Here is a 15878-nt window from a genome sequence, read left to right on the forward strand (position 1 = left end):
GTTTAGTATTTTAAAAAATACAAAAGGCATTTAACTAATGGTTTTAGCTACTGTTTTAATTAGCTTAGTGCATTTAAACATTTTATAAAAATGTGGTTTCTTCACCAACCTTTAGTATGGATTAATTGGCACAAACCGAACATATTAGCTTTAATGCTTCAAAACTTTCACCAGTCGACTTTTTTTGAAGTTTAATTCTAAACCGGTTTGAACTAACGTGAGGTTAACAACCGTAATCGAGGTGACGCGGCATCATTAACAGAGGTTCACTGTAGCTTAATTATCCGGGTGTCACAGATATTCTGCTGAACAATAACTCTGAAGTATTTAACAGCTACATTCTGGAAGGCAGAGAGATGCCAGTGTTGTCCATGCTGGAATACATCTTTTAGAAGATCATGCAAAGGCTAGTGAGTAAACGGGGAGAGGCCATAGAGAAGTGGGCAGGGCAGAGAATATGCCCAAAGATCAAGAAGAAACTAGACAAGAACACTGAGTTTGCTGCTAATTGCCATGTCTCTGAAGCTGGCCAACAATTGTTCAGAGTTCAGTCTGGTAACTCTAGTTATACAGTTGACTTGTGCTTGCACACTTGTGACTGTAGGAGATGGCAGCTCTCTGGAGTACCATGTGGCCATAGTATAGCATGCTGCAGGGAGGAGAGAATTGATCCAGAGACAATGGTTCATGACTGCTACACTGTGGAGAATTATCTGAAAGCATATGGATACACTCTGGTTCCACTTAGAGATCCAAAACATTGGGAGAAACAGAATGGAGACAAAGTATATCCACCAGTTTTCACTAAATAGTTGGGAAGGCCAAAGAAAAACAGGAAGAAAACACCAGAAGAGAAGAGAAGCAGGAATGGTGTTAGATATCTGAACAAAAAAGGTGTGACAATGCACTGCTCAATTTGTGGCAGAGCTGACCACAACAGGAAAGGGCACTACAGGTGGCAGGAATCACTAATTGCAGAAGGAGTAGAGCTTGTTGATGATAACTATGATGATCCAACATTTCTTCAGGTATACTTCTGTTGCATCTCATTTTGCACAGTTGGCTCTAATGCATGAACTCCCTAAAATGACCTTATCTGAACATCTTTCTTTGCAGAACATCTTTCCAAATAGGCCAGATCCTAGGTTGGATCATACTGAGTCACCAACTAGTATGGTTTTTAACATGGCCAGCAGGGAAAGAGCAAGAAGACCTCCTCAAAGGGTCCATGGCCCACTGCCTGAGCTCTCTTCATTTGTTGCTGCTGCTGGGGCTGAAATACCACAACCCAGGGTGACTACAGAAATGAATATTGCTAGGCAGACAAGGGCAAGAACTGTAGCTGACATTGCAAGAGGAAAGAAAAGGAGAGGCAGAGGAGAGGTACATCCAAATGCAAGAAGAGGAAGGGGAGCAAGTGCAGTCTCAACTCCAGGAAGAGGTGCAAGGCAAGATGCAGGGTCAGCTCCAGGAGAGGGAGCAAGTGCAGGTGCTGGGAGAGGGAGAGGAGCAAATGCAGGTGCTGGGAGAGGGAGATGAGCAAATGCAGGTGCTGGGAGAGGGAGATGAGCAAATCCAGAAGCTAGGAGAGGGAGAGGAGCAAATCCAGAATCTGGGAGAGGGAGAGGAGCAAATCCAGAAGATGGGAGAGGAAGAGGAGGCCAAGCAGGTGAGAGGGCATGGTGGCTGATGTTTGGAGATGACATTGCCAGTCATATTCCTGACCTAAATGCTCCCCCTGATGATTTTCCTGCTGCCTGATCTAGTGGCAGTTCTCAGCCACCATTTTTTGACAAGGCCTATACTTATGTAACTCATAAACTGGCGTTATTTTGTTATGTCAAACTGTGGCATAAATTACCTCATTTTTGGTGGCAAAATGTGGCATATATTGCCTACTTTTTTGGATGACAAACCATGGCATACATTGCCCTTTTTGTAATTAAATATTATAATTAGGAGTTAACTGAATGCTGGAAGACATTTGAATCTTGGAAGACATCTGAATGTTGCAACATATCTGAATTTTCCTGTTCATTGAATTTAACTGAATTCTGTGGTGTTAACTGAAGTGATTTTTGCTGCTTTTGACTGAAAAAAAACTTTAAAAATTGTTTTGGAGTCAATACTGCTGATGTTAATTAAAAACACTTTTTTAAAAAAATGTTTGTCCTGGGTATCGAACCCAGGACCTATGGATAGCAAATCTAACTGCATTGCCAGTGTGATAGTAGTAGCGATTTGTTTAGATAGTACCACGCACTATAGTTAAGCAGACCCACCGTTCCACTAGCTCGGTCGCTCCGCCAATTCTGTGGTGTTAACTGAAAAAAAGATTAAAAATGTTTTGGAGTTAATACTGCTGTTGTTAATTAAAAATAATTTTCAAAAAGAATTGTTTGTCCTGGGTATCGAACCCAGGACCCATTGTTTCATAGGTTGAGCTCAATGCCAATGCACTAGTAGTAGTAATCTTGCTAGATGCTCATTGCTACACTTCTTATATTGATATAAACTCTAAGTGCTAATCAGAGTGGTGTCATTCGCTCTTCCACTCGTATTAAGAGGCCACCAGCCACCAGCCACCGCCCCCACTCACCACTTCCGTTTCACGACGCCTCGGGCTCTACGCTCCCCACCTCTCACTCCACCACAAGAAAACCCTCGCCGGCCATCTCGCCGCCGCCGCCGACGCCATGGACAACCACCCTGCTTGGTAGAGGATGGTCGACGAGCTGGCAGGCGACGATGAGGTCGCACGCGCGGAGCTCCAGGAGATAGGCCGATGGTTCCCCAGCGTCGACATGCTTCGGAACCACGCGCGGGGCCTCATCGACGCGATGACCGACGACGAGAAGAGGCGGGCTCTCGTGGACGGCCCAGGTACCCCTCCGGCCAACATCCTCCGCTTCGCAATGGTGGAGACGCGCTCTGACGATCCGAGGCAGCGCGCACGTTGGTGGATGTACATGTCCGCCACCACGCCGTAGCCACAGCCGGATCCGACGCGCGTCTGGTCGAGGATGCAGCGCATCCACAATGTGGTTCTGGCCCTGCCTGCGCCGGTGCCCCTCGTCCACATCGACGATGAAGACGTCTCTCTGTCGTCCGACTCGTACTGCAAGGTGGACTCCGACAATGACTCGGGCTACAGAGGGGATTCAGACTCCTCTGACTCGTATGCCTCGTCTTACGATGTCGACGTGTCGGTCGTTGTCCTGTCAGACGATGAAGAAGAGGAGGAGGAGGAGATCCAAATGCTCGCGCCTGTCCACAATGCCAAGGAGGGCGACAGAGACCTCCCGATTGACGTGGAGGTGCTCCCAGATGTGCCTGACATCGTCAAGCAGGAGGTGGTGGCTGACGCAAAAGAGGAGAAGGTGGCGGCGGTAGCACAGGAGCCGGAGAAGACGAAGAAGAGGCCATTTGGAGGGGAGGTGCGCCGCTCGGAGCGCCTGAAGCAAATGAAGAACTGAAGATGCTGAAGATGCTGGACATGCTGAAGATGATGCAGTAGTAGTTAGGTATGCTGAGTAGCAAAATTTCAGCATATAAGTTATTGATATTTTGGCTTAGTCAAGGTAGGTGTGCTCTATATAAGCAGAGCACATACATTAATTCTAATGTGGAATGCTATGGTAGAACTGCTGCTATATTGTCTGAACTTTGCTGCCATGGTTAGGCACTTAAGTTGTTATCATGGATGCTATCTATATAGTTATGCTGCTTTGCAATCCCTATATTGTTATGCTGCTTTGATTTGCTGTTGCTTCTGCTGTTAGAAATGTTCTGTTAAGTTAACTTTTAACACTGTCAAAAAGTCAGTTACAATGCTCTGTTACAGTGATGTTTTATTTCCATTGTTGCTGTAATCTGGTACTATGTTGCCATGGTGTTCCACTTATGATGCAAAACTTCTATATGCCTTCTGTAGGTGTGCTCTATATAAGTAGAGCAACAACAATGATTATGATTTTGGTTAGTTTATGTTAGGCCTATATATGGTACTATTTTACAGTTCTGTGTACAAGCTTAAATTGGCATTTAACATTTAAATTCATAAAACCTCAGTGCACTGAATTTTTGTTAACTGAATATAACTTCAGTAACATAAACATGTAGCTAACTGGATCTTAGGTTTATCTTAGGGTTATCTTAGGTTATGTTAGGGTTAAACTCATAATCCATGTAACTACAAATTCAGTTAACTGAATTTGCAATGAACTGAATCTTCAGTGAACTTGAAATTCAGTTTACTGAATCTTCAGTTACACTGTCAAAAATTCAACCAGGTTCAGTAAAAAGAGTACAACTAATTAATTGCTGATAAATTCAGATAACTTGGGCAGTACTACAAAATAAGTTAACTTAGAGCAGTCATACATATTCAGTGCAGTACATAAATCTACCATAGAAATTAACTAGGTTCACTAAAGGAATACAACTAATTAAAAGATCCATCTTAAGGCAGCATTACACCAACAATGAATTACTCAAATTCATCTAAGATCTCCTTCACCCTCCTTATCTTGCTCTTGGTCTCCTCCTTGTGCCTGAATAAATCACCAATCATGTACTCAAGTTTCTTCTTCTCCTTCTTCAGGTCATCCCTCTGTGACACAACTTTGTCCAACTCTTCCTTCATGTTGTCCATCTGTTCCTTCATGCTGTCCATCTGTTGCTTCATCTCATCCCTCTTCTTCTCTGCCTTAGCCCTCACAAACTGATGAATGCTAGTGCTAGATTTATCGGACAGCTTCTTCTTCTCAAGCTCTTGCTTTAGGTCAGAAACAGCAAGTCTTGCATTGCCCAACTCAGTAATTGCCTGCTCCTTGTCAGCCACCATCTTAGCAAAATATAGTTTAAAAAACCTCAATTCTTTTTCAATCTTTTCTTTCTCTCTCACAACCCTAAGATTTTCTTCAGCAAGATGTAAATTCTCACTGATCCTTAGCTTGTTCTCATCATCATACATGCCCCAAACCCTGGCTAAACTCATCTTCAGAGTGGCAGGCCATTCAAGGTCAATCCACTCCACAAACTTGCATTTAGGTATTTCCTAACAGATAAGATAGAATTCAGTTAGTTCATTTGAATTCAGTTAAGTTCAATTAACTGAATTTAAATTCAGATAAGTTCAGCTATTTCATTCTAATTCAGTTAAGTTCTGTTATTTCATTTAAATTCAGTTCAGTTCAGTTAGTTCATTTGAATTCAGTTAAGGTCACTAATAAGATGTTGTTAACTCAAAGATTCAATTAAGTTCACAAACTAGATGCTCTTAACTGAAAATGCACTCCTCCACATTTACATGGCACACTCTTATTCAGATCACATTGCAAGTTTGGTAGATCTACTAACCTTTTGTGCACAAGCAAGATACCTCCTTCCACTATCAACTGATTCAAAGCACATAAACTTCACACACACACACTAGTGTTCACATCTAGCTGCAAGATCTGGAGCAAGGCCTGTCCACTCAGAGCAGAAAATGGTGGCAGGAGCAGGAACCTACAACATTGTTTACAACATATTCTAGTCAGCAAAGAGGCAGGCATCATCTATGCTGAAATTTTGCTACTCAAGAACATACACCCTTCCCCATTTTTGCTCAATCCCTAACTGCCAGAGACATAGTCAAGAACTAACCTCACTTGTCACAGAGTAGCCGTCGGACGACGAGCTCGATCCTTCACTCCAAGATACCATGGGGGCGACCTGGACGGCGGCGGTAAGCTGGACGGCGGCGGCGAGCTTGCTGGCGACGTCGAGAAGCTGATGCTGGAGCTGAGGGGGCAAGGGGGCAGATGGGGAACGAGTGGAGCTGGATCTGGACCGGACGTGAAGTGGATTCCTCCGATAGATTTAATTCAGGTGTGCTATACTGCGGGTTGAATCAGGCAAACGGCAGGGGGTTTTGTGCAAAACTGTGCGCGCTGACCGGCCCAGCCACTTGGCAGCCAATTGGCGCGCTGTGATTGGCCTGGGACTAAATCATCACATTGGATGCAAGTTGGGGTATGGTTTGGTCTAGTTCCGCAACTTTGGGACTGAATCATCACATTGGGTGCAAGTTAGGGTACCTGGGGTGCTATTACCTCTTAAAATTAATTTGAATCTCCTGTGAATTGCTACAATATTTATGAGGTTGTCTGGAGGGTGCTTGTTAAATGCTTAATTTTCCAGATCATTACATATGTTCTAGCTAGACACACTTTAAGCTGGACTATACGTACTTTAAGTTGGACTACATGAATTTCTGGTGTCTGGGAAAAAGTGAAACTTGTATGATCTGTTTCAATGTTTTGAGAAATAATTATCTTGCAATTAACAAACACAATTGGCGTAAATGCACCTGCGTCGCTTAGGTTGTAACTGTTTTGTCTAGTGTGCTTCCATGCCCCCCCCTGAATTTTCGGTTGTGGTGCATGAGTAAAGCGTCGGATTTCGACCTCTCTATTTTGGGTGATTTCTAAAATTGAGCTTTGTTGTGCAAATATGGCATGTGACCATGCGCTGAGTCCAATGCATTTTGAGGTGGAGGCCATCTTCATTTTTTGGAGAATCGGATCTCCAAATCTAGATGAATAATTGTGAGTTGGTCGTGGCATCACAACATTAAACTATAAAGCAGAAAAGATAGCTAATAAAAAGAAAATTTAGACAATACAAGTTGTGAAGAGGCGATCTCTCGTGATATGAAAATCTAGTGTTGATTCAACTTCAATACTAGTTTGAAGATCATGCTCAGTAGACTAACCTCAAACACACATCCCCCGAGTGCGCTGCCAAAATTGTCTGCATCTATGCAGACACGGCCACTAGGAGTTTCCTGATGACCACATAGATGGAGCTTGTCATGGCCACAGGTGATGAATTATGGGCGATAATGCCGGGATGTAAAGAACAACGGTAAAGAACTTACCTTTTTGCCCCATTATGTTTTGCTTCTAACACAATTGGTTGTCTACACATGCTATTCCTGGGCTCTTACTGACAAATTGTTACATGTTTTGTCTAACGTTCTGACCGGCACCCTCGCGCCACGGCGCGAACCCGATCTAGTGACAATTATGTCAACGGAGGATTTTGCTATGACAACTGTCGTGTCCGCTTGTAGAATTGACATGTTCCCGCCACATAAATTGCCCCCAAAACATTTTCCATACACCACCAGCGAAATACCTCTTTTTGCGAGGATGGAGGGAGGGCACACAATGTTAGCTAGAGCCTTCAAAAATGAAGTGCAACACCATGCAAGAAAAAAAATGCAGCACAAGCCCATTCATTCCAAGTAGGATCGGTTCAGACTTTTAAAACTTGAAGATCCTTAAAAAAAACTGTAAAACTTTTAAAACTCATTGAAGACAGAAGGACGTGGGAGCGCGTGCGTACGGCATGTGGCGTCGCGCGATCTGGTGCGTGTGCGGTGCGGCTGGGGCCGCCGGTGGGTGGTCGCGGTCCACGAGCCACCCCATGGGGACCGGCTGGCATGGCGTTTGAAATTCGAACGTCCGTAGCATTATTCTTTCTAGCCGTTTGATGGCGGAGCGGCTGCATGCTATTGCAGGTACTGGAGCTGCAGCGTAGCATAGTTACGTCTCTTTTTTTTTTCGGGGGCATAGTTACGCCTTTTTTTCTTTCACTAATGTCATGTGTCAAGCGAGGTTTATTACGTGACAATGTGGCGTAATGAGATGAGCTCGCCGGCATTATTTACCATCCGCGACACCGTGACTAGCCTACACACCGCGTCAAAGCGTCCGTCATTGTTGGTTTTTCTTTAGGCAACCGTCACTGTTGGTTGCATTGGGCTATGCCACGTTCGGCCTAGCCATGTCTCAGTTTTGGGCTCATCAATCATCATACTCCATGCCCCATACTGAGCCCATGATAATCCATCCATGCACGTCGGCTTCCACTCAAATTAAGGCCCAAAACCAGCAGAGCTATCCCTGATCCGTAACGCAGCATTCGCAGTTTCGCACCGGAGAACAACACGTCAATCGGCCAAAAAAAAGTCTATCGGCTGGAAGAATCGATCTCACGCAACCCTAGCAGCTCCTAGCAACCACACCCCGGCGCTGATCTGCCAGCGCGCGCACCGCAGGCACGATGCTGCGGCCGTTCCTCGCTGGGCGGTACCCTCGCCATCTCCTCTCCCGACGCCACGAGTGCCGCCGCCTGCCCCGGTCCGGCCGCCGCGCGGACGGGATCCCGTCCCGGAGCTACATGTCGTCCGAGGACGAGACGACGGGCAGCGACATTGATCGCTGCTCGGAGGCCAAGGTCGTGACACCTACCTCTGCTCACCGATATGGCCGCACGTCCCCAGGCTACAGGAAGGGGCATCTGTACCTGGTGCTCGACGACTGGAAGAAGGGCTTCAGCATCCACAAGCTGGACCTGCACGACGGCTCGGACGGCGGCGACTTGGCCCTGCGCCTCCGGTCCACCGCCAATCAAGCGAACAAACTAATTACTGGAGCTTCGCCGCCGTTGGCAGCAACATCATCGCCACCGGAAATCTAAGCTCCCCGGGGAAAGGTTGCGTCACCCTCGCTTACGACACCGAGACAACGGGGGTGTCTATCATCCGTGATCTTCCGAAACCATTGCATGGTCACTGGATCCACGCGGCGGTAGCCGGAAACAACCTGTACACCTTCGTTGGTAACTTGGATGATCAGGAGGGTTCCTACAAAGGATGCATGCATCGCCTCGAAGATGTGCCTCCGCCGACGGACAGGGAGGCCTACTGGTGGGGGAACAGAGACCACTGGTCATGGAGTAGCATCCCATCGACACTCCCTTTCAACGTGTACCAAATATTGTCGATCGCAGTGCAACCGGAGGGAGGAGGGCGCACACTATTTGTATCGGTGGAGGGTGGTGGAGCCTCGGACCCCTGGAGCGAGGGCGCTGACTCACTCTGTGCATTTAAAAACCGAACCGAAAAACTATACCGAAAATAAACCGAACCGAATCAATTTTATGGTTTCTGGTTTCGGTATGGTATGAACTTTTCATACCGATTTGAACTTGGTTTTTATGGTATATACCGGAAAACCGAATGGTTAAACGAATAAACCAAAGTAAAAAATAAATTTATATTTCTTGAGATGAACAACCATACAAGTTGTTATTTTTCTTGTACATGAGTCAAATGCACTATTAAGCACGTAATTTTTTCTTGTAACATAGTCATTTTTCTATTTTAAAATGCTAAGCACGTTCATAACCATCAACAGATGAATCAATGCATGCATATATACTTATATATATAGTCATATACTATTTGTGTAGAATAGTATGTGTTTTGAGTCATAAATTTGCTAATTATTATTACGTCATTTTCAAATTCGCGTCAACTTTGGTTTTTATGGTATATATCGAAACCATACCGAAATAATTAGGTATATACCGAACCGAACTGTATTTTAATTTCATACCATATTTACCGAAGTATTAATACCATACAAACTGAAAAACCGTATAAATCGAACCATGTAAACCGAATAAACCGAACGCACAGGTGAGCGCTGGCAATGGTGCCTTGGGCCACTTCGGCGAGGGAATCCCCTCCAGCACCTACTCCTACGACATCGAGAGCGGCAAGTGGACGGGCCATTGCGAGTGGGGTCTACCCTTTTTCGGCCAAGTCCACTACGACAAGGAGCTCGATGCATGGGCTGGGCTCCACAAGGCGCATGGAGACCCAGATGGCTACATCTCCTCGTGCGACGCCATTTGTCCCAACGAGAGCCCCGCGCAGTCGGCCTGGAAGTTATGCATGGAGAGGTTGTTCGATCCTCATGCGGAGGCCATGAGGCTATACAGGGATAGGCACGTCCCAGCTAGTCTTGTGTACATGGGTGACAGTACCAAATGTCTCGTCGAGGTTGTGCCTCAAGAAAGATTTAAGGGGAGGCGCTCCACCAGCACCGGTAGCAAGTGCATGATCCGTTTGTCGATGTTTCAGCTCAAGTACGGTAAAAACGGCGAGCTTAGAACCACCGCGCATAGGCCTAACCGCTGCTACCTCTTTCCCAAATATAATGAGGGTTTTCAGGTGCAGGCATTCTGGATGTGATGGAGGTTGCATGGCACCACGTGCTGGATGCATGGCGCATGGTTAAAATTAATTTGAATCTCCTGTGAATTGCTACAATATTTATGAGGTTGTCTGGTGGCTACTTGTTAAATGCTTAATTTTCCAGATCATTACATATGTTCTAGCTAGACACACTTTAAGCTGGACTATACGTACTTTAAGTTGGACTACATGAATTTCTGGTGTCAGGGAAGAAGTGAAACTTGTATGATCTGTTTCAATGTTTTGAGAAATAATTATCTTGCAATTAACAAACACAATAGGCGTAAATGCACCTGCGTCGCTTAGGTTGTAACTGTTTTGTCTAGTGTGCTTCCATGCCCCCCCCCCCCCCCCCCCCTAATTTTCGGTTGTGGTGCATGAGTAAAGCGCCGGATTTCGACCTCTCTATTTTGGGTGATTTCTAAAATTGAGCTTTGTTGTGCAAATATGGCATGCGACCATGCGCTGAGTCCAATGCATTTTGAGGTGGAGGCCATCTTCATTTTTTGGAGAATCGGAATTCCAAATCTAGATGAATAATTGTGAGTTGGCCGTGGCATCACAACATTAAACTATAAAGCAGAAAAGATAGCTAATAAAAAGAAAATTTAGACAATACAAGTTGTGAAGAGGCGATCTCTCGTGATATGAAAACCTAGTGTTGATTCAACTTCAGCACATGCACCACAAACAATTATGGTTCCTCCATGTGACAATTGATTGCTCCGTGATTCCAAGACTTCTTGGAACCAGAATGATTTGCTGAACTTTTGTAGACGAAGAAGTGAATAAAACACCGATAGCAATGCTTAATAGGAGAATTTTATCCTACCGCGCGCCAATACTTTGGCATTGTACTAACAATATCCAGTAAACACACCTATGTGAGCCAGTTTAGCTGCCCATCACAATTACCTAATCTAGCAAGACACAAATGAAAATAATTTAGAGCGTAGAGTATCCTTTAATAATTAAGGTTCATGGTAACCCAACAATGTCACATGAGTTAGAAGTTTAACATAAAGCACAATGATCAACATGCATTTTTTTAAAAGATGAATCAAGTCTAACACACTAATAGGGTTACACATAACTCAGTTGTCAACTTTCATTTGTGTGGCCAAAAGGATACCCCCTTTTTTGATCCATTGGTCTTCACACCAGTTATATACCGTAGCTACAAACACTACTTTTGAGTCGAAATAAACTCGCATTCTTCAGGCACCCGAGCTTATTCGACATCAATTTGTATAGCAACTAATCAAACACCCTTCTCATTAGTTGGTGGAGGGATTCCACTCTTCCAAATAAACTCTATAGCTAACCAATGGGTGTATGAGGACTGAGGGGCCCGCTCCACCAATGCGTGCATTAAAATTTTCAAAGTTGTTGCAAAAAAATATGATAGAAATGAAATGCAGATAAACCATACCAATCCACCCATGTAAGAGAATACATGGTATATCCCCAAAAAATATTTTAAACATTCCTTTGACATAATAACTTAACCCCGAACACATTTATAATGAGCTCCTCAATCACTTGCAGAATTGAACATCTCTACTCCTAAAGGGGAGTTGATAGTCTGGCCTCACTTTCAAAACCCAATATTTTGCCTGTGAGCGTCTTACAAGAGACATTTCGCTCCAGCGCAAGCAATTTGGGCCCGCCTGTTTGACGCTTGCATTAACTAAATCAAATCGACAATTTCCCAAAACAATGTCATGCATTAACTCATCAACTCTTAAGAAAAGCTGAATCAAATTGGCAATTAACAAAAACAACATCATACATTAATTCGTTCAAATTAATCGACACTTTCGCAAAATAACATCATGCATTAACTCATTCAAATCAAATCTTAAGAAAATATCAATCGAATTGGCACTTAATAAACCAACATCATGTATTGGCTCATTCAAATCAAATCTTAAGAAAATCTCAACTAAATCCAAACTTTCCTTGCCTTCCACTACTCATACCCAAATGGAATCAAATCTTGCCAAAAAAATCAACTATAATCAAAGTTGGCTGGCCCATTTGATGCCTGCACGCGTTTTTCAAAAATTTCAAAGTTTCATTTTTTGGTTTCTTTTTTATGTTTTTTTATTTATCACTAACCTATTATTTTGAGCTCGGCATCTCTACTCTTAAAAGGGCAATACATAGGTCATTTCTTCCTTCGTTACTACCCTCACGATCGATCGACAGGACCCCCTCGATCCCCCTCCCATGGATTTTCTTTTGTCGATCTCCGCCACTGATTTTCCTTCACCAATCCACCAATTTTTTACTCAGCGAACTTTCCATACCCAAAAAACCTGAACTTTCGTATATTCGAGCAGCGAGCTGCTCACCCCCTCCTCGTGCGAGCCACTCCTCTTCCCAGTTACCCTCGTACTCCCTCCGTCCGGAAATACTTGTCATCAAAAGGGGATGTATCTAGACATATTTTAGTTCTAGATACATCCCTTTTTATCCATTTTGATGACAAGGATTTCCGGACGGAGGGAGTACCTGCTATGGTTCATTGCGTCGCCACCGCATGGTTGCTCTTCGACCAGCCACGCCTCCTGCCGCTCCGACCCCCACTTACCTCCCAGCACGCCGTCCTCGGGTCACTCCGTCCCGCTCTCCTTCCTCGCTTTCCCTGCCAGCCGCCACCTTGGGGTTGGCAAACTCAGCGGGCGTGGGGCGGTACTCAGAAGCCACATCGACTTGGGTGCGCGGCGGCGATGACTTGGGTCGAGCGGATGCAACATGGGATGTTCGACGCGATGCACGCAAAACAAAGATGGAGGGCCGTGCACCTGCTGGTGCGGATGCTCGCAAGCAATTGGAAGCTGGACGGGATCGAACTCGAACTCAATGCCGCCGAAATCTGGCTTCCAGGGCACCTGTTTGGCAGCTACGTGGTCCTGGCCATCAGCGAGTCCAGTGCTGATAGCACGTCCTTCCATGAGTTGTGCCTAGGAAATGGAGGCCCCAACCGTGGCTGCAGGCCTTTTTATGAAGTGCTATATAATCCATTCAATTTTCCATGTTAGGAAAACTAAAGGATGTAGCCTGGTACTCCCTTCATTTTTGTATACAAGGTCACTATTAAAATTACAATTTGCATTTATACAAAGCCACTAACACCAACCGAGATAAAATTGATGAGGTTTGCCTCATACTAGCAACCGAGGGCATTAATACCCCATGCATGCATGCGGGGGTGAGAAGGTTGGTTTGAATGCACCGAATTAATCAACCAACGAGGAGTGAGAGAGTTGTCTTGTTGTGCGTTGAAGAGAAAAATATGCATTAATTAACACGTCAAGTAATGAGAAAAGCCTAGTTTGCAATATTGACTTAAGTGGCCATTAGTTTCTATGTTGGTACCTGTAATATCGGTTTGTGGCCTTATATACAAAAATAGACGGAATACCATTTTTTAGTATGTTCTTAGGTTGTTAAGATTAAGTCTGAGTGATGTTGTTTCTTAGCAGGTTGCAAGTCTTTACATAGATGGTGGATCAGTTGCCATTAAAGGCCGTCGCAACACATGCAATTGGTGAGCATGCGTCTTCCCCTACATAATATATAGTTTATACACTGTTTGATCCATAGGCGCTTCGTAGTTGCGATTGACGAAGTCATCATTGGCGCCTCGTAGTTGCACACCACGTGGTACACTCAGCTAGCAAACCCATGATTTTTGAACATGCCAAGACTTGGATTGAGAAACTTCATATGAAATGTTCCATTTGTATTTTGGCACAAAAATTAACATACAACTTCATCAAGTACACACTTCTATCTTGATACAAAATAGATGAGTACCTACTTCATATATTTATGTAAATTCTTTATATCCTGCTATAAAATGTACGGGGGATTCCTCCTTGGCGGTCCGTGGGGAGGTATGATGTGAAGGAGAGAGGGCGCCATAGTGATGGTGTGGTGGCGTCATCTGATTTTAAGGGAGAGGGCTCCAGCAAGAAATGTCCTGCTACGGCGAGAAATTGAGCAAGAAGGGGAGGGTCCGGCAGGAAAAAGGAAGGGTGCATCATGGGGTGGGCTTTTGTGTTGGGCCCATGTGTTGAAAATAGCATGGAGGATAGTACGAAGAACCATATTTCTGTTTGGATTTGAGCGAGTCCGGACTATCCAGACGGTTAAATTTCGGGAAGCCTGTTGGGCGTCCGTTTGATCTCCGAACATGCACGGACGTATGAGGAAGAAATGAGCCTCAACCTTGGAAATGACCTTAAATATTTGTTTGATTCATTATATGCATTATAGTCCGTAGTAACGCACGGGTGTTCTACTAGTAGTGGATTTAGTTTTGAGATAACTGAGGAAGGTATAAGAAAAAAAATCTGTCTCTAGATGCAATATACTCCCTCCTTCCATCTATATAGGGCCTAATACATTTTTTGAGGCTAAGTTTGACCAAATGTTAGAGCAATAATATATGACATGCAAGTTACACGAAGCACATCGTCAAATTTGTATGTGACAGGAACTTTCAATGATATAATTTTCACATTATGCATGTCATGTACTATTAATCTTGTCAATAGTCAGACGCGGTCTTGAAAAATGAATTAGGCCCTATATAGATGGAAGGAGAGAGTATCAATATAGACACATCATGCCTCTAGGTAATTTTCATATTACTTCCATAACCAGGTACAATCGGTATTATAATCATTTCGTAAGTGTCAGCTGTCATAAACCAAACTTTATCTTTACCATATCGATGGCATCTAATTAAGTAAGCTCCATATTACTTTCAGAATAACGTATGGCCAATATTAAAATCGTCCAGCAAGTGAGTATCGGCATAAATGAAAGTGTTTCTAGTTTTTCAAATCCACAATAAAATGGTTTCATAGATCGAATGGCCCTACTGAACCTAAAAAGTTCTGTTGTTAGATATTATACATTGTTTTAATACGAAACCATCAAAATGAAAATGTATCATTGACCAATTTTCTTTTGCGGATCATTGTTGTAAATCTTGATATCTTCTAGAGCAAATTCATATTCTTATAAACATCCAACCTTGTGTACATGATCTTTTGATAAGACACTCCTCTTCTTTTCTTTTCATTACAAAGCTTCTTAATCCTCACATTTTAAAATTTGACATGTCCAACATTCTAATGCTCATCCAACGTTCTTTATTTTTCAAAGCAGGATTACATGGCGTCTTACAGTCGAGTTACCAACATATGACTTCGCTATTTTGCTTGCAACCTTGTTGGATATGGGATTGTAGTGAGGCTCGTTTGCCAATGCCACCCTTCCACTAGTAGAAAAAGGGTCATTTGTCCCGGTTGTTGAACCGGGACTAAAGTGTCGTTACTAATGCCCTAGGCCTTTAGTCTTGATTCTTACATGAACCAGGACAGATGGGCCTCCACGTGGCCCGCGCGGCGAGCCCAGGCAGGAGGCCATTTGGTCCCGGTTGGTGGCACCAACCGGGAGGAATAGGCGTCCACGCGTCAGCAACTGAGTTTTTTTGAAAAGGGGTGGTTTAGGGGGGTTAATTTAGGTGTTTCATATATTGTGTTATCTAGCTAATTAATAGAGAGAAGTGTCCTCTCTTATCTCCGTGCTTGGTCGATGTATGCTACATATTATACGTATAGAGAGGACTCGACACGCTAGCTAGTAAGCAAATGAAGGAAACAGTAGATCGTCATGAACATATGCATACAGAGAGAAGTGATATCGACCACCTCTCCTTCTCCGAGAGATTGGTCGAACAACAAGTTCTCGTATATCTATC

At 44.0% G+C, this 15878-nt stretch overlaps 1 protein-coding gene across 1 annotated transcript; it reads right to left on the reverse strand.

The window, feature by feature from the left end:
• Positions 1-479: 479 nt before the first annotated feature.
• LOC147992547 (uncharacterized) lies at positions 480-5709 on the reverse strand. The gene is made up of 3 exons (XM_087539062.1): positions 5650-5709; positions 4625-5059; positions 480-734 (listed from the first exon to the last, which is right to left on the reverse strand). The coding sequence occupies exons 1-3, from the start codon at positions 5707-5709 to the stop codon at positions 480-482; spliced, it is 750 nt and encodes a 249-aa protein (XP_087395188.1).
• Positions 5710-15878: the final 10169 nt, after the last annotated feature.

Source organism: Triticum urartu, chromosome 1A (assembly GCF_056163025.1).
Source record: "Triticum urartu cultivar PI428250 chromosome 1A, HENAU_Tu73, whole genome shotgun sequence".
Taxonomy (NCBI): domain Eukaryota; kingdom Viridiplantae; phylum Streptophyta; class Magnoliopsida; order Poales; family Poaceae; genus Triticum; species Triticum urartu.

What these genes read in the sequence shown, in the direction of transcription:
- LOC147992547 (XM_087539062.1), bottom strand. Translation starts at nt 5,709, where the DNA reads ATGGTATCTTGGAGTGAAGGATCGAGCTCGTCGTCCGACGGCTACTCT. An exon ending in GCTACTCTGTGACAAGTGAG is followed by an intron (nt 5,060 to 5,649) that starts GTTAGTTCTTGA and finishes CTTATCTGTTAG; the next exon opens with GAAATACCTAAATGCAAGTT. An exon ending in TGAAGGAAGAGTTGGACAAA is followed by an intron (nt 735 to 4,624) that starts GTTGTGTCACAG and finishes AAGTGGAACCAG; the next exon opens with AGTGTATCCATATGCTTTCA.